Source organism: Mytilus trossulus, chromosome 3, assembly GCF_036588685.1.
Source record: "Mytilus trossulus isolate FHL-02 chromosome 3, PNRI_Mtr1.1.1.hap1, whole genome shotgun sequence".
Classification (NCBI taxonomy): Eukaryota; Metazoa; Mollusca; class Bivalvia; order Mytilida; family Mytilidae; genus Mytilus; species Mytilus trossulus.
The window spans coordinates 11,507,433-11,531,565 of record NC_086375.1 but is presented as its reverse complement, the minus strand read 5'-3'; the positions used below and the strand labels follow the sequence as shown (position 1 = coordinate 11,531,565).

The window sequence follows — 24,133 nt, the reverse complement described above, 5'->3', positions numbered from 1 at the left end:
GAAGGAATTGTATAATAAAATATTTGCTTCAATATCTGTGTTTAAAATTTGTTTTTCTTAACATTTACAAGTAGATGCAAGGAACTGACTTTTTGAAGGCACTTAAGGTGGTACCCAACACCTTAACTAAAATTAATTTGGCTCGTTTAATTTTCATAAAATTTTTACAAGGTATTTACTTTGACCCTTTGACAAAAATATAAAAATTTCAAAAATTTTGAACCAACCATTTTATCAGAAAAAAAACACTGGTTATATAGCAGTTTGACAAACACCAATTGTTATCATTGAGAAGCTTAATATTCCCTTAACAACAGAACGTAATTAAAACGCTTATCTGATTTTACAGAGTTATCTTCCTGTAGTGTTAGGTACCACCTTAAAACAAGCAATCAATATACATCTAGTAATCAACTTTTCTCTCCTTATCATAAGGGCCTAGATGACCAAGTGGTCTATGTTGTTCTACTTCTGTAATCACTAGCCAGTCAAAACTGAGATTTTTTTAGTTAGAACACCGCCCTTGTAGGTGCATTCTACTCCAATCTGAATTGACTAGGATTGTTAGTTTTCCTATTTAAGGTCAGTGGTTTTCCTAAGCCACTCATGCTTCCTCCACCAATAAGAAATGTCTGCCATGAAATAGCCCAAAAATGGTGCATACAAGTGGCGTTAAAACATCAACAATCATTCATTCGTAGTCATAACTATCGACTTTATTCAGATGGACCTGTCTTTCATCTTATGATGTATGCTACTCCACTGCAACAAACCTACATGACAGTTTTACTCTTAGACTTTTATATTGTAAGTCAATTTATAATTTATAAAATACTTCGAAAAAACCTTAGCTGCAAACACAATGAATTGTGACTGAGGAAGAAAAGGGGACAGCAAACCACATTTTGTGATTCTCCTTTGACTAACCATTAGTGTTTTTTCTTGAATTGACACTAACATAATGAAAGAGCTATGAAAAGTCCATGACTCTTTCAACCATTTATTTTGGAGGAGGTTCATGCTAAAAGTAATCAAAAATGAAAATGAAGTAAATGACAAATTTCTTGTGCCTGATTGAAACCTCTGAGAGAACATGATACTCTCTGACACAGCAATGTTTATTGGCTCCGACTACAATCAAAATATCAAGCTTGTAATCTCAATGTCGTTCTTAGAGGAAACAGCAAGCAAAACTCACTATTGGTACCCCATACCCTGATATTTATACATCTTAATTCCAGTATACTGTAAAATACAGATTTTGACTAGATCTAGCTGACATCTATTTAAATTTAACTAACAACCTTCTCTCCTTTATTGCGATTGGTTCAGATATTATCAAGCACTACAATGAATATCTTTGAAGGCATTCAAAATTCCAACATGACTTTGTATGTTTGAATATTAGGATGTACAGCTCGATTAATTGTGTGAATATGGCCTTGCAGACAGACCTTCTACCCTTGTCTGTGACAAAATCTCTGGTGGTGGGCAACCCTTATATCACATATCATAGTAATTATAATAGCTTATGGAATGCAACAGACTTGAGTTAGACATGGCATTGATTGCATGGAAACCGTTTATAACCTTGACATTGTAAACAGAAATTCCCACTTTATTCACAACGTGCATATTTGTATCTTTATCATTGTAATTTCCTAGATACATTTCAATATAAAAATAAGAAGATCAATCATTTTGTCTGCAACATGGGGTAGTCCAGCTAATCAGACATTATTTTGTTCCGACACTGACCCAGAAGTCCGATACATAAATAGTCTTACAGTGGTCGTAATTTTAAATCTACGTATAGAATCCGTAGAACTAGTGTTCACTCGCTGGTATGAAAGATTGATTGCTAGCGATCGCCCAGCTTTGCAAGGGTTTTACTAACAGACGGGATAAACAAAAAGTAAGCAAATGTCCATACATGTACCGCACCAACAAATATACCAATTTTTGCCAGAAGCATTCCCTTTATTCCGGTCGACTCATATTACAGGATTTACCTTATGTATTTATTATTAATTAGATCTCCTCCTTAACATTCATGAAATATTTGCCACTGGAATTATTTAAGTTCTTTCTTTAACTTCTCTACGCTAGCCTCGTATATTTTAAGAGTATTCGCATGTTCCTGTGACATATTCAGCTATTAGAGTTATTAAAAATTGATGGTTGGTTAGGTTATGACGAATTTGTTTAAATCCAAGAAGCATACTGGTTTTATACAAAACTCCAATAACCATTTAAAATACATTCTCATCGTTTGTAATTTGGAAAAGAAAATGAAATTATTTACTAACACATGAATCGCCTGTTCCCACGTGTTATATTAAGGTATATAAGATTTTTTACTGATACAAGTGCCTTTAGTTCCCACGAAGGACAAGATCGATTTTCTTTGACTTTGCACTTTTTCCGTTGGACTTTTGATATCAGATTATGAATTTTGGGTTTTGCACGTTTTCAGAAATGGTACGCTGACATATAGTTACTTACAATGACGTTATTTGGACTAGGGTGATATGTGTTAAATCTCACTGGCAATCACTACCACAGACGTTTTGTAAATGAAACCTTTATTTTTAGTCTGGTCTATTCCATGTATATAACTCGAAAAGAAGCAATTAGACCCTTTATTGTCTCTGCTGTACCAGTTCCTTTATTTATGTACTATCAATTCATAACAGTGCAAACAAAAATATTTTGAAACAGAGTAGAGAACAACCTCAAAGAAATTGTATTGTCCTTCAATGGAAAGTTTCGCGAATTACAACAATTTTGTATACCATGCCATGCATGTTGTTAACGGAATAAAAGATAGAGAAAACGCTGTGAAGTTGACATTAAGTCAAGTTTTAGGATAGAATAAGAGAATTTACATGGCAGATGGTTTCAGAAATTAGTGAAGTAGCAGAGTTAAATAAAAGACATTTACGAATCTGCTATTGCGTGATGCCTATTCATTGCATGGATTTTACTCCTCTGCGTGTTGTAACAGCACTTATACGAAGGATATCGCTATTGGAAGAGAGATTATTGACCCTTTCAATTGTTTGTCTTTTCGTTGTCTTTCTGTTTGGTTACAGTGCTGGTATTTTCGACTTTGAGTCCTACAATAAGCGTCCGCCACATTTGCTCCACTCAGCTCGGAAGCATCCGTCACATTGCTCACTCAGTTCGGAAGCGTCACTCAAATTGCTCCACTCAATTCGGAAGCATCCGTCACATTGCTTTACTCAATTCGGAAGCGTCCGTAACATTGCTTCAATCAGTTTGGAAGTATCCGTCACATTGCTCACTCAGTTCGGAAGCGACCGTCACATTGCTTCACTCAGTTTGAAAGCATCCGTCACATTTCTCACTCAGTTCGGAAGCGTCCGTCACATTGCTTCACTCAGTTTGGAAGCATCCGTCACATTGCTCACTCAGTTCGGAAGCGTCCGTCACATTGCTTTACTCAGTTCGAAAGCGTCAGTCACATTGCTTCACTCAGTTAGGACGCGTCACTCAAATTGCTGCACTCAGTTTGGAAGCATCCGTCACATTGCTCACTCAGTTCGGAAGCGTCCGTCACATTGCTTCATTCATTTTGGAAGCATCCGTCACATTGCTCACTCAGTTCGGAAGCGTCAGTCACATTGCTTCACTCAGTTTGGAAGCGTCCGGCACATTGCTTCACTCAGTTTGGAAGCATCCGTCACATTGCTTCACTCAGTTTGGAAGCATCCGTCACATTACTCACTCAGTTCGGAAGCGTCCGTCACATTGCTTCACTCAGTTCGAAAGCGTCAGTCACATTGCTTCACTCAGTTCGGAAGCGTTCGTTACATTGCTTCACTCAGTTTGGAAGCGTCACTCAAATTGCTGCACTCATTTCGGAAGCGTCACTCAAATTGCAGCACTCAGTTCGGAAGCGTCCGTCACATTGCTCAACTCAGTTAGGACGCGTCCGTCACATTGCTTCACTCAGTTCGAAATCGTCCGTCACATTGCTTCAATCGGGCTGAAAGCGTCACTCAAATTGCTGCACATAGTTTTGAAGCGTCGGTCACATTGCTACACTCATCTTGGAAGCGTAAAACACATTGCTCCAATCAGTTCGGAAAACGATGGCCGGCTTTGGAAACTGACCAAATGTCTGTCTTGAGTCGGTTCTATCGAACAGGGATCTATTTAATTTATGACAGAATTGTACGCAAGATTTACAATGAGGTTATAAGCAGTATATAATGTGCACTCACACCACATCTTCCTATATCTAGTATAAAATGTGGTCTAAACCCGATATCTAGTTTGTTTATGAGGTCTCTTTAGGAGTTTTTGCTTTCGTATTTTAACATTTTAGATGCGATCAAACTTTAAATGTGGTGGCGTTTGGATTATTATTTAATTTTTGGGGGCATATTTACATTTTATTTCTATTATTCATTTGACACTTACATTGATTGAAAATTTTACATAATCATTAAGAGACACAAAATCAAATTATTTCATACCATTATTTAAGAATATTTCAAATCAATTATTAATCCAAATTCGGATTGCGTAATTAATTTCAAATCATCACATAGTGCTCTCATTATCTATGAAAAAATTATATATAGTAGTCACATGATTTTTCTGAAGTGTATATTTTTTCATATTTTTTTTTTCAATGATTTGAACAAGAAATAAAGAAATGTTTAACTATTAAAGAAATTTGAAATTTAAATGCTTAAGTGGAACATGCAATTTCCGTGTTCTGTATGACCTGATTTTAATGGTAGTTTTGTAGATTTTCAATCAAATTAAGTATTACGCATAAGTCTTAAATTAATGGAATATTTTCAGATGTGCAGATTCCATACTAATTTAAAAACTTGTAGGAAAAGATAGGTCATGAATATGTTCATCCAAAGATACTCGTTGATAGAACTAAAACACTGAAATTGGTATAATCATAGAAGTTACAAAAAGAAGATGTAGTATGAAGGTCAATGAGACAACTCTTCATAAATACCCATATGATTCAGAAATAAACAACTATAATAGGTCACCGTATGGCCTTCAATAATTGGTAAAGCAATACCGCATATTCAGCTATAAAAGGTACCGAAACCACAAATGCAAACAAATTCAAACGAAAAAACTAATGGCCAAATTAATGTAAAAAACAAATACTAGTACTGGAAATCAAATATGTAACACAGCAACAAACGACCACCAGTGAATTACATACTCCTGACTAGGGACAGGCACATACATACAGAATGTAGTGAGGTTAAACATGTTAGCGGGATCCCAACCCTCCCCTAACCTGGGACAGTGGTATGAACAGTACAACATAAGAACGAATTATAAAAATCAGTTGAAAAAGACTTAACTCATCAGATTGATACAAATATAAATACTACGGAGTGGACGTGGCTGGGAACTTGTACATCCCAACAACAAAAAGTACATATCTGAGAGTACTCGAATTTATTGACAACTAGTTCTAAACCAATAACAAAGACTATAGGTGAGGGTTGAGATCTCATAAACATGTTTAACCCCGCCGCAATTTTGCGCATGTTCCAAATCAGGAGCCTCTAGCCTTTGTTAGTCTTGTATGATTTTGAATTTTAGTTTCTTGTGTATAATTTTGAGTTTAGTATGACGTCAATTATCACTGTACTAGTATACATATTTTTTAAGGGGCCAGTTGAAGGACACCTAAGGGTGCGGGAGCTTCTTGCTAGATTGAAGACCCATTGGTGGCCTTCGGCCATTGTCTGCTCTATGGTCGGGTTGTTGTCGCTTTTAGTGCTTTTATGAATGTTAGTTTTTCTTCATTTTATGTTTGCTTTAAATGCTTTTATTTGCCATTAATTTCTATAATTTGCTGTGCTTGATACCAGTAAGTATGCTTTGCGTTATGTGCTTACTGTTATATGTTTTATGTCTTGTGGTTATCATATATATGTGTGTGTATGTCGGTTAAAAGCACTACGGAGGCTATGTTGTATTGTTACATGTATACCAGACTTTAGATAAATCTTTTATGCTTTATTTTTGATACTAACTTAATTCTTAAACAGGTTTTAAAAAGTATCCCTGTTATCAATTATTTTAACCTTAACCTATAATGAGCAAGTATCATAGACTAGTTTCAGTCGTTTTTTACAATTTAGTTACAGTAAGTTTGATTTTAAAAAGCTAAATAAAAACGGCATGGCTATTGCTTGTTGTTAAAGGTCGATGACCTGTATTTTTTTAGTTCCTAGTCCGTTTGTCTTAGGTAGATAGCAATAAAATCAGATCTGCTTTTTTAAAACATTATTTCTATAAAATATTTTCTTTTCATAAAAAAAACCCAACAGATAACATTTTGTCCATTAAAACTTCTCGACACACCTATAACTGAAGAAGACAAAATCCTATAAAGTAAAACTAGAAAGTGCAAACCTCTTACAAGTTGTTTTTTCCTGTAACCAATTTAGAGACTATCTTGATGTACGACAACATATTTTAACTTTCTTTAACCCGTAATTGATCGGTCTACGAATAGTTGTAAAATTATTCATTTCTTCAAATATGTTACAAATTGTATTATCTTTCGTTAGAGAACATCATTACAAGTTCGACTGTGGGGAAATTGATATTTTCACAAATCACAGATTTTCATCATACTTATCATAATTTAATTTCGAAACTTGGGTTTGTTTTTCTCTCTGTCATTTGCATTCAATTTTAAGAGAGTATTGCTTGAATGATCTTTGCTGACATAAAGCAGAGCTTGTTCATTCAGTTGGCAATATTTCTATAATTTCTACAAATAAACTGTTATACAGCTTAATTGACAATACAAAAATGGTAATTGAAATATTCTGACTAGTCCTGCTGCGATTTAGGTTTTTGTTGACTTTTAACATTCTGTCCAGTTGAAATTGTTTTGTTTCAGTTTTTAATGTGTCCCGCTTTTGTTTTCATTCATGCAAATGATCAGAGATTTTAAGAAAGAAAAAAAATCTTTTGAATAAAACATGTTTAACCTCTGCATTTGGAAATCGCATGTTTATGCCTTAAAGTAGAAATTGTATTGCAATATTATTCAAAACAATTCAAACGACAAATGCAAGGATGTGTCAAAAGAAGGGGGTTATATCAATCAAGGAAATGTGACGCAAACGTTTATGAGACAGCAACCTTGCAGCACAGTTAAGCTTTGGAAAAATCAGGCTATACATATACGTATGATATTTATTCTCATAATGTTAAATATACTTTTTCCATTCACCCTCGTATGGATTGTTGAATTTATTTGATTTGATTTCAAATTCATTTCATTATCATTTGAATGTAATGTTTCAAATGTAAAAGGCAAATTCAAGAAAAATCATCTTTGTAAACGCAAAATTATATATATAGATTATGCGAACAGTTTTGATTGTGATAAATACACTAATGCTGGTTGCAATGTCAAGAGTCCTTGGCTAAAGGCAATTTCTGATGACAATATAAAAGGGGTAAGCAAAGCTTTTTATACAACACTACCCATAATTGTAAGTGTATTTTGTAACATAATTGTATTTGATTAACCTCTAATAACCACACAAAAACTATGATGTGGTATCAAGCTACTCTTTCTATTTTTTAAAATTGTTTTGATTCTTCTTTTACACAATAATTAAAATTCATTGTTTTCATAGAGGACCATATGGGTGTTTTTGTTTTTCGGGATATAAGTCTTTGATCGTTGATTAATTAATTAAGGTGTTAGAGGTCAAATGTATACTACAAACACCTTATGATAACACTGACCACACTTACCAAATTTTGTGACAGATTTCTCCTTCTCAAACTCGAACGATTTAAAACAACAAATGCAAAGAGATACAAAATTACAAAGCTTTGCTTGAAAATTTTAAGGTTGACCCTAACTTCTATTTTTGACCATTAAAGAAAGGATTGTCCCCTTAAGGTCATGGCATCGCTTTCATTAGACCCTCATCGAGGCTAATTACCTTGTAGTTACCTAATTGATAGTTGTGAAAGCTCATTAAGTCCACTTCCCGGGGCACAAGAGTGACCAGAGATATCTATGCAACTTTCTTTTCTCTGCCATCTGGTCTCTTATTTTGTATAACGTTTTATTCTTGCTGTTTAGTTTAAAGTACACATTTGAGTTTTTTTTAGTTTCTAGTAAAAATGTTGTAACTTGTAAGGTTGCTTTTAGAAATATCATAAAACTTATCATTATAAGTAGAAAAACCTAAGCAGAGAGAGAGAGAGAGGGAGTTTTCTGTATCACCACGAAACTTATAATTATATGGAGAAAGAAAACTTATGCAGATAGAGAGAGAGAGACTTTTTGTTCTTGTTTCTTACAAACTGACAAATTGATAGTAACAAAACATATTTATGGTATATTCACACCCAAAAGCCATTTATCTTTGTTTCTTAAGAGCGAAAAAAAGGAAAGAAGAGGGACGGACACGCATGTACTGTCGTCACTATATAAAAAATGTTTTTGTTTAAAAGAAAATAAATTTAAAACAAAGTGAAGTTATTCTAGAGATGAATACCCCATATCTTTTTTCCCCTACTAATAGTGTCGTAATTTAAGCACAATGAATATGTCTAAACGAAATAAAATAAATTTAATATTCTTAATGAAATGCTGACTTTTCTATTTATTTTGCTTCATTTATAGGACTAAGTATATTCAAGCAACTTAATCCTCAGGATAAAAAAGTGATACATTTGCAATACTAGAGACCTAAACATGCATAGATCTGGCAGTACCATCAGAAACTTAATTATTACTGATTATTTCGATACCAAGAAGTAAAATGATTGTAGACTTCATTATTAAGCAACAGACAAATCTCGAAACAACATTATTAAGAACCCGTTAACTTTTATTTTTAATAAAATTGTAACTGTTTCTCTATCGATATGCAGCAGTTCTGTGGTTAAACGCGGCATGATTGATCTTTTTGACCAATCAGCGAACGTCTTGGCACGCGACTACATAAGGTAGAAATAACTTAAGATAATACCAATCAAAAACACTTTTGATTGGTTAAGAAAATTCCGAAAACTTCTTTTGGCTTTGATATAAATGTAAACGAAAAGTAAATCTCATTATAGAGTTTTAATTTTTCTTAGAATCGGGCATATCTTTTTCCTTTTATTCCGATAAAAAATGGCTGATGAAAATAGGATTTCAGTTAGCGAAGAAAGAGTTGAAAAAAGAAAAGTGGATGATTTCGCAGCTTTGTACAATCTCGACAGCAGTGCTAGAAACTTAACGGAAACAACCGGTAGGTCTCTAATTCACAAAATTCAATTTATTACGACGAATAATTCATTTTATTAATTAATCTCATTTCCAATTACCCAATAATTGAAGAATTGGAATAAAATTTATTAATTTATCAAGGTAGGGGGATGTAAAGGGATCGGAAATGTTATTACATACGGACAATAATTCTATTTTGTTTACAATGGTCGTAAATAACTAAATATATTATTCCTATTTATGTTCGACACGTATGGAATATGAAATAATGTTGCCAACGCTAAATACAATTGTACTAATTTGGTATTGATAATGATTCTATCAACTCCAGGTAATTTACACCAAGCGTAATTTTGTTTTCTGGTAACGAAATTTTGTACTCCGGGAAAATTTCATTTGTTATGTCTGCGGCAATAAAGTTAATATATATGATTAAAGGATGTTTCTATTAAATTACTCCGGTCTTAAACCTAATATAAAGGGAGAACGTTTTTATTTTATGCAACGCAGAGGCAATCATATAGAAGTGATCATAAACAATACGGGATTACATATATGGTAAGAATTATTAGTCAAAAAAAGTTCTTAGTTTATTCCATGATATTTGTTTTCAGTTTACATACGTAAGATTACCAAAACATGTATGATGATAGTCGAAGATGTTAACTAATTAGCAAAGATAAAATTTAAGTTTCCTTGCTTCTTTATGTTAAAAATATTTCAGCATCGTTTTCAAGGATAAATAGAATTTAAATGCAAACCTTAAAGATCCTGTATTTTCAAGAATTGATTTGGAATAAAATAAAAAAGATAAGTTTTTCTTTCCTTTAAAAAAGTTTTTCTTTCCTTTAAAATTTTCAGCATCGTTTTAAGGATAAATAGAACTTTAATGCATATCTATAGAATCCTGTATTTTCAACAATTGTTTTGGGATTACATGAAAAAGATATGTTTTTCTTTGCCGACAAACCTCTAGTTGAAATATATCTGCAATTAAATAAAATCGTTTTAACTTTTTTTGGAAGCAAATTTTTTTGTTTGGGTATTTAAAAGTAAAAAAATATTAATTTGCAAAGAGTAAAACGGATTTGTAAAAAATAAATGGTAGGATAGTAGTCAGTTTCTCTTTGATGATTTCAAGAAAAGAAAAGAAAACCTAAAATATTTCTATTTGAAGCACCTTCAGCATCACCACTACAATGGAAAAGGTCATTGTCTTATTACTGATATTGAAATATAGTATATCTAATTTGAAAACTCTGTTTTTGCGTCTTGAATTGAAACCTTTAAAAAAATCAATTCATCCGCAAATACAAAACAGATTTAAAGAAAGAAAAGAAAATAGAATTATCTGAAAACAAAGTTTATTTTTTCTTATTGTTTCAATTTTAAATGAAATTTTATGTGAAATTTTTATACATATCATGTATTTTCAAACTATGCGCTAGTACCCTTTCCCAAAATGAAAACTAATACCGTGACTCTAAACGATTAAATAGGTGATAATTCGGATTGAAATTTTTGTTCGCGTGTTGCTTCTAAAATGTGTGTAAATATAGACGATAAGAAAATAGCAATCTTTTAACAAGCTTTCTGAAACGTCAAAGGTGGCAAAAGTAGGTGTCGAACAGAAATTCGGAATTATTGTTATACCTGGCGTTAAAATGAAATTGTCCGAAGATGTGGCCGGAGTTGACCATCTGTTGACACCTTCTTGTTAACATGTGATTCTGTAAATAATTAATAAAATATAAGTTACGTAAAAATATCATTGTTTGACTACCGATATTGGCCACTGATTTGTTTTTCTTTAATTTTCCATCTACACGGGGGTGTTTTTATATATATAAAAAAGTTACATTTAAAAATATGGAGTACTTTGCAATGGATTCGGATTTCTACGGTAAAAAAATAATATTTTCCGACGAAAAAAATGAAGAAAAAAAATGTACAAAATGTTTGATATGATATATAATTCATAATTGCCTGTTAATATAATATATATATTTCATTACCACATGTTTATGTTTATATGATATTGTATTTGCAGTACAAGAAGGAGCTTTTAAAAAGATAAAACCAGAGCCTGGGAATGGTGGTTCAAGTTCACTTTTGAGCGGAGGATCTGGGAGTGGCAGTCACAACCCTAGTTCCTGCCCGACCCCCGCGCGGAGGAGACATCGGACAACATTTACACAAGAACAACTACAAGAATTAGAATCAGCTTTTGCCAAGAGTCACTACCCAGATATATACTGTCGGGAAGAATTAGCTAGGATTACCAAATTAAATGAAGCAAGGATTCAGGTTAGTTTTGTTTGTTTGTTTGTTTGCTTGCTTATTTCTATATTTCTATATTTGCTTATCAGGTTATTTTTCTTAATAGTTTATTACGGTATTTGGTATTTTTTTGTTTTGTTTATCCGGAATGGAATTTCCGTGGCAAAATTGCTTTACTACATCGGTAAGTTTTTGTCGCCTCTAGTTTCTGAAACGGATTTTTTATTTCCGTGAAATAATACACACTTTTAAATCTCTATATATATATTTTTTATATCATTTTTGAAAAAAGTTTGTCGAATTAATTGGTACATACTGATGATTTTTAAATATAAAAAAAATAATAAGTCGGTTTTTTTTTCCAAACCTATCTAATAATTTGCTACAAGTATGATTCACCAATGAAATGATTTTGTAAAACATGATAATAAATGTTCGAAGTTGAAATACATAGAATAAAATTAAAGCACGGCAAGGGCTTTTAGGATTATTATTCAACTTTTCTAAGTGGGTCTCATTGGTGTCTAAGCGTGACACGGGATTGCGGATTTCTTGTAAGCGGGACACGTGAAAGTCAAATTATTGTGTCGTGAAAACGGGAAATGAAGTCTGGCGGAACCCGGGAAATGACAAAAAAATGAGAATTGCTTACGTACATAGTGTAAGCGGGATTCGGGAATCTAACAAATTAGTAAGCGGGATCCGGGATCGGACCCCTCCCCTCCTCCCAATGAGACCCCCTTCTAACGGTGTGTTTTGTGTCGGTTGTTTGATAAAAAAAAATTGCAAATCATATATGCATATGTAATACAATTTTTTATGATTATGAAAATAAAATAAAATTATAATACATAAGAATAATCAAATATAACTTGTTGCGAAAATATTTAAAAGAATTAATATTATAAAAAACATATATTCATTATGTCGTGAACTGTTAACATTTGTTAGAAAAAATGAAAATGCCGGAGAAAAAACTTGTATCGGAAAATATATTCGAAATAAGTAAAATAATGGATAAACATGCTGATTTTGAATAAAAGTAAGAGAAGAAAAAAAAGAACAAAATAAATATCCCTTACATGCATATTAATAAATTTAAATAAGTGAATGGTAAAGAACGCTCTCGATGATTTCAAAAAGAAAGGAAGAGAAAAAAAAAATGCAATTCGAAATAAGCATAAGATAGTGCTGATTTTAAACTGAAGGTAGGAGAAATATATCTGCTCTTGATACAAATTAACAATTCGAAATAAGATATAAGGTGTTTTATGGATGCGGATTTAAAAAGGAGGAAGAAAAGAAAGAATATATGCTCTCAATGTACAATAATAATTCGACGTTGGTAAAAAGTAAAAGATAGTAAATACACGAATTTAAAAAGAAAGGAAAACAAAACAGCATGCACGCAACTCAAATCAACGATTTGAAATAAGTAAAAGTTCGTTGTTGCTCGCGATGACTTTAAAAAGAAAGGAAGAGAGAAAAAATATATGTCCTCAATGTAATTTAACAATTCAAAATAAGTAAAGAATACTTGATGCATACGGTTTTTTTTAATAATGCATGCACATTATTTATTCTGAATAAGTAAAAAAAAATGCACGCAAATCATTAATTCGAAATAAGTAAAAAGAAAAGATAATGGATGCATGCAATGATTTTAAAAAGAAAGAAAGAAAAAAAGAAAAATATGCCCTCCGTGCAAATTATCAATTCAATTTAGAGATTTAAGGAACAGATGGAATATTAGCGATAGCAATGTCGCCGCGGGGGGCACCGACTAAATACACTAAACTGAACTATTGGAATCATTATATTCACTTGAACAAGTCCGTTAGAATTCCTCAAAAGAAAACAGAAAATGCTTGTAGTTTTAAACATGAAATGTCCATATGTCTCCCTGTTTGCAATGTCAATGGAAGTTTCGTACAAACTGTCGCTTTAGTCTTTATAAGGAGAACGGTCAGATAGTTAGCAGCATCCTTTTATAGGGAGGATGATAATGTTAAAAATTAAATGTGTATTCTTATTTAGGTTATTTGTTGTTTTGTTTTAACTTTTGAACTATCAAAATCAGTGTCTCTCTGTATCAAAATGATTTTTTGCATTCGGAAATAAATGTCTTAAATAGCATACAAATAAAATAAAATGATTATTTATAGATTTTTTATTCTAATTCCGTTTAAACATTTTTAAAAGCATAATTATATTATATAAAAAAAGTATTAAATTCCCAAAGTCGATTATCTAGTTATAGGCTGCTCAAAATTCTCACATTTTGATTGGATTATACCTGTGAAAAAAGTTTTAAGTGACTAAAAAAGACTGCTATTATTTTGAAATAGAATTTTAGAAGATAGCTCTGAGTGACGAATTTCTTTACAAAAGGAAAAAAAACCAATGTAGTCACCATACTAGTTGTCTCCTATTTCAAAGTAAAGAATATGAAAATATCATCAAATCTGAATTAAAAAAAAAAGATTAATAAACACTATTGTATATGCATATAATTGTTTTCTTATAAACGAAAAGTTTAATAGCTAAATTTTATTTTGCATCCAAATTTGACAACTAAAAAAAATATAAACCATTGGCATTTGTTTGTGATTCCATATTTCGGAATAGTACCATCATGCCATGATTACCTTTCATTCTATAATTCAGTTTCTTTGAACTGATTTTGTTTGTGGGTTACTCATTGTCCCACATCGTTATGAAGAATAAAGGCCAAGAGTACTAAAAATATCAATTAAATTCCATCATATATTCTCACTGTATTCCTGTATTTAGTCAATGGTTCGGTTTTGTTATATCTGATTGTTGTTATCTTTATTAATAGTAGGTGTTCATTTCAAACCAATGCAGTTTTTTTTAATTTTATTTTGCTGAAAAAAGAATCGTTTGACACCATCACATGTTTTAATTGCGTACGAAAACTAATGATAACGTTTGAAAGCAACTCATGTCGTATAGACAACCAGCGATGTATGAATGCAAACCAAAAATTATAAAACTATTAGCACCGCTCATCTTAGATCATCTAATTTTTTATCATTATTTTTTGCATTGTTTGTGTTAAACAAATCTGCTTTTAAATGAAAAAGTATGATATTTAAAAAAAATATATAGCAATAAACTGAATCCTATGATATACATGTACGAAATAGAGTAAGTGGTCGTCACATTTTTAGAAAGAAGCACTTGATGTAATATCATGCAAAGGTATCATGCTTTCATTTCATAGGAATTTCCCAAAAATGCACTCAATTCTACTGTGAACTTGGTATTGATGCAATATCTCTGATAGTTTTTCGACTGAAGTTATCCACTTCTTTTGTAGACTTGTGATCATTTGGGGCTTTTCATAATTTTGTTTTAATCAATATGTTTCTTTTTTTTTATGTCATTGGGTTGCTGTCTTAATGACTGTGACATACATTCTTTATCTTTTATTCGCACGTGAAGACCAATACAATTACAAAAGGTAACCCGGAATAGATGGTTGAAGTTCAGTGTTGAAATTTGGTTGAAGTCATGCTCTGCATTTTTGAAGTTTAAGAAGTTACTTGGTATATTTTCCACCCGTTTCATGTTCGTTTATTCTGTCCACCATCAAAAGTTACTAACATACATTCCCATCGACCTCATTTGCCAAATGCTACTCTATAAAGTTTCATTTTCTTCAAATAATAAGGAGGTTATAACGCTAGTAGAAATTAAAGATAGCTTTTTCACAGAGAACACATTTGAGTATGTAAAATTTCTTCAAATTTACGTAAAGAATTTGTTCTATTGATCATTTAAGGTCTGTTGGGGTAATATAGGTCTTTGTAATTGTAGATTCTTGGCCAAAACAACCATTCGTATTCATAACCAACAAAGATCTATTTTCATTTGTCCAATAGTTTTGAATATTTAATGTACAAGGAATAAGTTGGAATATTTTATGTACTAATGATATTCAACAAAATCAGTCTTTCAAACCGCATATAGGTAAAAAAAAATTGTGGGCAAAATAAATCAGCCCTTTATTTTGGATTCATGGCTAGGTTAATGCATAAAAACAATACGCCAACGATAATCTAACAAAAGACTATATATAGTAAGTAAAAAGGGAAACAAATGACCAACTTGTCTTTTTGTTTTCGTTGTTTGTGGGAAAGTTTCAGTATTTTATTAGAAGCGCCAAATAACTGTATTTCATACATCCTTCTAATTATTTATACATATTCGATTTTGTTAACATGATAGATTTTTAAATTTTGTACGGTTGTCTTTAGGTTTGCATATTTATGTGAAATTCCTTTTTGCATTTTGTCTGTAACTGGAACCCCTTCTTCCCAATGCAACACAAAAATCGTTGTTAATAAATTTCAGCGTTTTCCCATCTAGCACATATTTTGTAATGTTCCTATATGACTGAAACATATTTAATAATTTAAGGAACATTCGTCGATTCAGTGAAAGTAGGGTAAACATTTATGAAAAGGCCTGACATTTTATTAACTTATTAACTTATTAACATACATAATGAAGAAAAACGAGAATGAACATGCCGTTTTCAGTTTTTTGTATCATCAACATTATGCATTTGTCCCCTTTTTTGCCACATTTTTAAGAAAATACATTGCAAACTCAAAATTAATTCTATTTTACTCGATTTACAGCGATCTATATAGTAGTAGTTGTGTGATATAATTTTATGAATATATAATTTGGCTTGACATCTGTATTTTTGTGTTGCTCCAGGCTTTGTGTTTCGTTAAGGAAAAACCCAAGATAGTGAAATCGCCAGGCAACTTAACAATAGACGGGCTGGACCGTACTCTTTATGTCCTTTTGAGTTTTTCGCTAAACGTTTGGAATTTTGGCCAATTAGCTTTTCGAATCGAGGCTATTCCAAGAACACAAGTTTTGTTAAAACAATAATAGCACAAGATTATGTTGTTTTGACTTTGGAAACTAGTGTTATTCAAACCAAAAAGAGTAACCTCCGAGATAGAGTAGTAGTATTCTGTGTAGGACTTGAAGCTCTTTTATATTGTTCAAACAAATGAAAAACTGTAAATTCAGAAAATGTTGCGTTTACTAAAGGATTGGGATTGTGGAACTACGGACAAAATGCGAGACAAACTTTTTCGAATACTGCAAATTCTGCGCGTTATAGTACAACGTATATGCATATGTAATTTTTTTGCGAATCATACCCCGTCGCATTTTCGCACAATCAAAAAAGAAAATCGTAAACATTTCCGCATTTACAATATTCGATTCGCTATTATTGTTGTGTTGAGATTGGAAAGAGAAATTTTGAAGACACGGTATTCAAAATTATTTAATAAAAAAGAATTTCTTGATACATCTTATTTCAAAGAATGAATTTGTCCCCTTATGGTCTGTATAGTATATCCTGTAAATTGAATCAACACGGAAAATCCTATTTACCACAGCTTAATATTTCTGGAACAATTTTCAAAGACTCGACCCTAATTACCTATCAGAACTAATTCTATAATGCTCAAATGACTACCATTCTAATACTGCAATGTTTCGGTGTGTTTTCTTAGGCTTACAAAGTAACGAAGTTGCCATTTTCCTCCATGAAAAACATTAAAACTTAGCACTGCTTAAGGGAAAATCAAAATTGAATTTAGCAAATGAGTGAAGAACGATCAATGGTATTCTAACATCGCTGTTGATGAATTTTTGCCTGTCGCTAATGCGTCGAATGTAAAGATGCTAGAGACTTCTCCATTAAAAGATATGTCAATCCTTATTACTGGCACCATTCTCACGAGACAGAATAACTTCGCTTAAAAACCTCCTGACTATTCTCTCTTATACCACGTCTCTTAATATAAAAATTCATAAGATGTATAGTCACGGGACAGACGAGAATATAGCCAGCTTCTCTCATGGTAGTGACCATTGTGTCAAAATATTCACATTTTATATTCATCAAATAGTTTTGCGTCTTTGGTTTGTCAAAAAAAATGTAGAATTCTGACTTGTTATGTTAATAATATTCAAAAGGGATGGAGAAAAACTATCCTTCCATTCCCTGGATATTCTCGCCTTTTGTCCTATGAACTCTCAAGTTATTTGTGTTACTTTTATAGAATAAAATTAATTCATATTTAGAAACATTACTGTATATCCCGGATATATGGGCACATGTATTCAAATTATCTTTTAAAAGAGAGAATGAAGCAAGGATGAATTCCATTTCTTTTAGTCTTGCTGTAGCAGGCTCGGTTTGCCAATTCAAAATTTTGAAAACATTAAGATAGAACCGATGAGAATATCTTTTGCCAAAATGTTAACCATAATCTTTTTTATCATCAGTTTGTGTTTTTTTGTTGTTTTTTTTTGGCTACAAGATGTCGTTTTAATCTTAACCGATTTGTTCACAAGGGAACGTTGAATATCGTAAATACTGTTGTTAAAATACTTGTTTCTTCTTTATTTTTATTAGCGCGGCACCAGTTCAAATAATATCTTTACTAAATGTAGCCGTAATGATTCATACAAAAAGAAAATCTAAACTATGTTTTCATGGATATTTATAAACGTCCATTGGTTTTGTGTTACATTCACAACACAATATGGCATTTTTTTCTTTCTTTTTTTTTTAAATATCTAGAAAAAAAACTTTTTATTAAGAAGATGTGGCCACATTTATACAAATTATGTTGTAGAGAGAATTCAGGGTTTTACCTGTATGTCCAACTCCCTAACCGCAATTAAGCAAGTAAAAGATAAATTCTGCAAGACAGTCATACATACACTTTATTTTCTTCTTTATGGTGTATAGTTATGGTGTCGTCTCAATATACATTTTTCTGTTAATAGATTTGACCAGTCACAAGAGAAAACATCTCTATATTTAATAAAAGATACATGATATCAAATCTTTTTGTAACACAAAAATAGCTTTCTTCTTACTTTTTTAAGCGCATATCGGTACTTTAAAATGTGTTGTCTAGCTTTCATACAAACAAAATTCAAAAAAAATCAAATTCAATTATCTCAAAGGATTTTATGAATGAGCCAAAATTATTCAAAAACTTTCGACTGAATTTCAAATTGACAGTGGAGAAGTCAGTATAGACATTTTCTATTGGTATCGGAAACTGTTGGATTGTCATCACGAGAGTCAACACAAAGACAATCTAATTGCTGTCCTCAAATTCGCATTCTTTATTCAAGACGCATTTTAAACCTTATTAAATTATAAGACCGCGGACTATGCTGATGAACACAAAATGGCATCTCTTTTGGTAGATTTTCTCCGATCAGGCGAGCACTATTATGTCACTACAAAGACTTTGTTTGTGCTCATGCGATCACTGAAACGGCCTCATCTTGCATGTAGAATAGAGAACCAAATTCTTTCAATTTTAGCAATGTTTAATGCATTGATCGGTGACGAGTTGTTCGTGCTAGATGCCGGTACTAATTGTAATCAATTCCGCTTCTTCGATTAAAATGCTACTTGGATTTTGTGCCGAGTAATTGACAAGGAACATTCTTGCTTCATTAGATGTTGTAAGAGTGTTTGCCCACTCGACTCATCAGGACCTATTTAATTTCAATTACATATTCACAATCAAGACTACCCAGCCCATACTTGAACGCACCGAAAGAGGACTTCCATTTTATTATTTTACAAATATTTTGTCGAAAAAGAAATTATTTCATTCGGTCAGTGAACATTAAAGCATCCATTTGTTACAGTTAGGTTATTAAATGAAAGTAAGCATTACTATAAATGGGTGATAAAATACATAAAACGAACGAAAATGACAACAATTTAAAGACGATTTGAAAAACACAATTACAAGAAAATGCTAATTCAAAATTGTTTATAGATAAAAAAAGATAGTTTTCAAAAATGAAATTAGTTGTGAATTTTATTAAGAGGTTCTACTAAATCTTAAATATCGGTGAAAGTTGATAACGTACAAACAGTTAAACGATACTAGTTAACCTAATTACAGTTGTGAATATTTGATATAGAATTTTTATTTTCTCTTTTGAGGGTATGGGTGGGTTGGGTGGCGTATAGTGGCACGGCCAGATTCACAAAATGTATAAATTTGAGGCGAACAATAGCATTTAAGCAGTTTAGTTCAGTGTTCTCATCACACTTTCATGTGGTGCATATTTGGATGAAATATTTTAGAATAATCTTTTCACATTCCTGCTGCATTGGTAAAAGGTTTTCAGTCTTAGTATGTACTCGACAACTTGTCCTTATTTTTTTTTTATCACAAACAACCGTGGTTATTTTAGTGTGCCATTGGACGTTCAGCAAAAATCAACCAATGTATGTTTTTTTTTTAATTATTGCATTTCAATTTTTACAGGTTTGGTTTCAAAACAGAAGAGCAAAATACAGAAAACATGAAAAACAACTCGCCAAGTCTCTGTCTCCAGTAATGAACCCTGCCTGCAACGGAATGATGAGGAACTTGTACCCTACTACGTCTCGGCCCTATGCTGCTTACTCGCCACACACCAATATGAATTCTATGGCGAGATATCCACAGATGAACTCATCATACCCTTCAATGGCTCAGTTTTCAGGGATGTCCAGTATGGCTACTTCTAACATGGCCAGTATGCCAAGACAAGTTCAACAATTCCCAATGGCTTCAGACTATAGTTTGGTAAGTTTAGTCTCATATACTAGTATTCAAGATTTATATTAAACTCTTTAAGTCACAGCCCTAGTTTTCATTGTATTTCTTTCGTTTAATTTGTTTTGTAAATGATGATAGTCAAATTTTGGAGCTTAAATTCAATAAGTTTATTTTAGTCATGCAATGAGTTTGAAGAAATTGATCAAAATATGCAAATATATGAGATGAAATCCGAGATAGAGAATGTACCCGACTTTTTTTTATATATCTAACTAGAATATGTCTGTGAGAAAATTCTCATATTTACTTTTTATTATTTTCCAGGACAACCACGAAGATGATTGGTATAACAAAAGTTTGACAGCACTGCGCATGAACAACAGTCACCACTTATCAAATCCTGTCCTACAGTACCAAGCATGACTAGAGTCAGAATCAGGAAAAATGGACCATTAAGGAGGGCAACCGTTGCTTCATCATCATCAAAAGTGCTGACATTATATTATAACTATGAAATGAACATGATTATCGTCTAGTCTGAAAGATTTATCTTAAATTATATAGATTCATCAATATCTGTAAGATATTCAAATCAATTTGGAAAATCCTGCATTGGAAGTACCGTTTGTATTCTGAGATCACTGTCCAGTTTCTGTTAAAGCAGTCGTCTGCCGAGAAATAAGTCATAGCCAAGGACTCACACCTAGAAACCTGCTTTGTCATATCATGGAAAGGAAAACCAAGAAATTCCGAATAGAACATATGATAGACACACTTAACTTCAAGAGTATGTTTAATTGAAGCTATTCATTGGTTTAAATCAAAACCAATTTTGCAAGACTTTCTAAATTGATGCAGATTTCCTTGGATTTTTGTATAGATGCAAACTACAGGCTTCAAACTTGAAGTAGTGAAATTTGCAGAAGCTTTTTGAAGGCAACTTCGATTAAATAGATATTAAGGACTAAACCACGTGGAAAAATTTATGTTCACAGAAGAAGATAAATCCACAGAATGTTTTGAATAATTAGGGAGACAGTTTCTGCATGTTGTTTATAAATGAACACCATTTTGCCATATGACGCTGGTGAATCTGGCTTTGTGCCATAATAACGGATATTGTATATATAAATTATTGTAAATATTGATATTTATATTTCAGCTATTGGTAAAACCAAACTCAGTATTACTGTTGTGGTGCAGTCTGCACAACATAATAAAAAATGTGAAAAGACTGAAATTATGTGTTTAATCATTTAGCCAACAATAGGATAAAATTGAAAAAAAAAGTATATAAATATGTTTTTGGTTTGATGGTTAATGAACAATTATCTGGAAAAGGATGTTCACATAATAGACAAAACATATCAAAATTAACTAAATAGTTATCATCCTCATTATCAAAGGTACCAGGGTTATAATTTAGTACGCCAGACGCACGTTTCGTCTACACAAGACTCATCAGTGACGCTCATATCAAAATAGTTATAAAGCCAAACAAGTTGAAAGTTGAAAAGCAATGAAATCCAAAATTCATTCTCTGTACAATTCTAAAGCCTTTAAGAAAGTGGTTGTCATTAATAAATAGTTGGTGTTTGCACTAAAGGTATCAACAAAGATCAAGATGCAATAACTATTGGTGTTCTTTGGAAGTCGATAAAAGGGCTAATTTGTATTCTTTGCAAGTCGAAAAATGGCTAATAAGTGTTTGTAGTCAATAAAATGGCTCTTTGCAGTTGGTGTTCTTTGCAAGTCAATAAAATGGCTCCTTGGTGTTCTTTGCGAGTCCATGAAATGGAAAATAGATGTTCTTTGCAAGTTAAATGAAATGGAAGATAGGTGTTCTTTGCAAGTCAATAAAATAGCAGATTGGTGTTCTTTGCTCGTCAATCAATTGGCTCCTTGGTGTTCTTTGCAAGTCAATAAAATAGAAGATTAGTTTTCTTTGCTCGTCAATCAATTGGCTCCTTGGTGTTCTTTGCTGGTCAATCAAATGGCTAATGTATGCACTTTGCAAGTCGATAAAAATGGAAGATTGGTGTTCTTTGCTGGCCAATCAAATGGAAGGTTGATGTTCTTTGCAAGTTAATAAAATGGTTCTTTGGTGTTCTTTGCGAGTCAATAAAATGGTTATTTGTTGTTCTTTGCAAGTCAATAAAATGGTTCCTTGGTGTTCTTTGCAAGTCAATATATAAAATAGAAGATTGGTGTTCTTTGCAAGTCAACCAATTGGCTCCTTGGTGTTCTTTGCTGGTCAATCAAATGGCTAATGTATGCACTTTGCAAGTCGATAAAAATGGAAGATTGGTGTTCTTTGCTGGCCAATCAAATGGAAGGTTGATGTTCTTTGCAAGTTAATAAAATGGTTCTTTGGTGTTCTTTGCGAGTCAATAAAATGGTTATTTGTTGTTCTTTGCAAGTCAATAAAATGGTTCCTTGGTGTTCTTTGCAAGTCAATATATAAAATAGAAGATTGGTGTTCTTTGCAAGTCAACCAATTGGCTCCTTGGTGTTCTTTGCAAGTCAATGAAATGGAAGATTGGTTTTTCTTTGCTGGTCAATCAATTGGCTTCTTGGTGTTCTTTGCTGGTCAATCGAATGGCTAATGTATGCACTTTGTAAGTCGATAATATGTTCAATCGGTAGTATTTGTAAGTTTAATAATAAGTTGAACTTGTGTTCTTTTTACAACTCGTAAAAATGGCAGATTGGCGTTCTTTATAAATCAATAAAATAGTCAATTGGTGTTCATGTTGATAACAGGGTGCATTGTTTGCAGATCAATGAAATAGTTTATTGGTCCTCTTTGCAAATTGGTAAAACAGTAGATTGGTGTTCTTTACAAGTCGAAATGACGGTTAATAAAATGCCAATAGTTTCTAGATGTTTGGTGCTTTTAACTTTTCAATTGAATGGTTTAATGGTATTCTTTACATGTTAACTAAATGGCAAATTGGTGTTTTTGCAAGTCGATAAAAAAATATAAAATAATTGATGTTTTTTAGTTTCTTGAAAATCGATAAAACGGTTAACTGTTGCACTTTGCAAGTCTTTGCTAGTTGGTCAAATGTCAAATTGATGCACATCGCAAGTCAATACAATGGGTAATTGGTGATTATTGCAATTTGATACACCAGCTGATTTTCGTATCCTTGATAGTCGATAAAATGGTTAATGTTTATGTTCTTTAAAAGTTGATAAAATGGTTAAATGGTGCTTTGGAAGCTCTATAAAACGATTAAAATGTGTTCTTTTGTTCTTTTGTCCTTTGCAAGTTGACAAAATGAATAATTGATGTTCAAAGCAAGTCAATAAAATGGCTAGAAATAGCTTAATTGTGTTCATTGCTATTCTTTGCAACTCAATGGCATACATGTTTTTGCGTTCTCTGCAATTCGATGGATCTGTTTATATGTGTTCTTTGAAATCAGGTAAAATGGTTGATTGGTATTCACAGAAGAAGAAAAAACAAACGTTTTAATGTAAAATAAAGCACATAAATGCAGGATTGTATTGGTGTGCTTTCTGTCTCAGGAATAAACTGTCTTAGCTGTATTTGGCAAAACTTGTAGGAATTCCTCAATGCTCTTAAACTTTGTACTTTATTTGGCCTTTTTAACTATTTTAGATTTGAGCGTCTGGCGTAATTACAAAATTTCATCCTGGTATCTATGAAGAATTAACTCTATTCTTTTGTTTACTGTGAAAGTTCTATTACTCCAGGGAATTTAGTTTTAAAGGTAGGTATTTGATCTGTATTTTTTACCAGATTCTGATCTACTTTTAGATTAATATTCATCTTTACATATTGCCTATATTGATTGATTGATTGATTGGTTTTGCCTAGACATTTGTGTGTTGTTGAACAGTGTTATTTGCTATAGATATTGGTGTTTTTGTCACTGGACGGGACTGTCTTTTAGATGTGCTT

The 24,133-nt window shown here is 32.2% G+C and overlaps 1 protein-coding gene across 1 annotated transcript; it reads left to right on the top strand.

Annotated features, from left to right (window-relative positions):
• The first annotated feature begins 9,142 nt into the window (after positions 1 to 9,142).
• Positions 9,143 to 20,696, top strand: LOC134709239 (homeobox protein unc-42-like). The gene is made up of 4 exons (XM_063569406.1): positions 9,143 to 9,296; positions 11,325 to 11,581; positions 19,927 to 20,229; positions 20,527 to 20,696. The coding sequence occupies exons 1-4, from the start codon at positions 9,179 to 9,181 to the stop codon at positions 20,623 to 20,625; spliced, it is 777 nt and encodes a 258-aa protein (XP_063425476.1). The 5' UTR covers positions 9,143 to 9,178; the 3' UTR covers positions 20,626 to 20,696.
• The last annotated feature ends 3,437 nt before the right edge of the window (positions 20,697 to 24,133 follow it).

Excerpts from the sequence above, each read along its gene's own strand:
- LOC134709239 (XM_063569406.1), top strand. The coding sequence starts at position 9,179 with ATGGCTGATGAAAATAGGATTTCAGTTAGCGAAGAAAGAGTTGAAAAA. Across the intron at positions 11,582-19,926 it reads TAAATGAAGCAAGGATTCAG|GTTTGGTTTCAAAACAGAAG; the intron begins GTTAGTTTTGTT and ends CAATTTTTACAG. Across the intron at positions 20,230-20,526 it reads TGGCTTCAGACTATAGTTTG|GACAACCACGAAGATGATTG; the intron begins GTAAGTTTAGTC and ends ATTATTTTCCAG.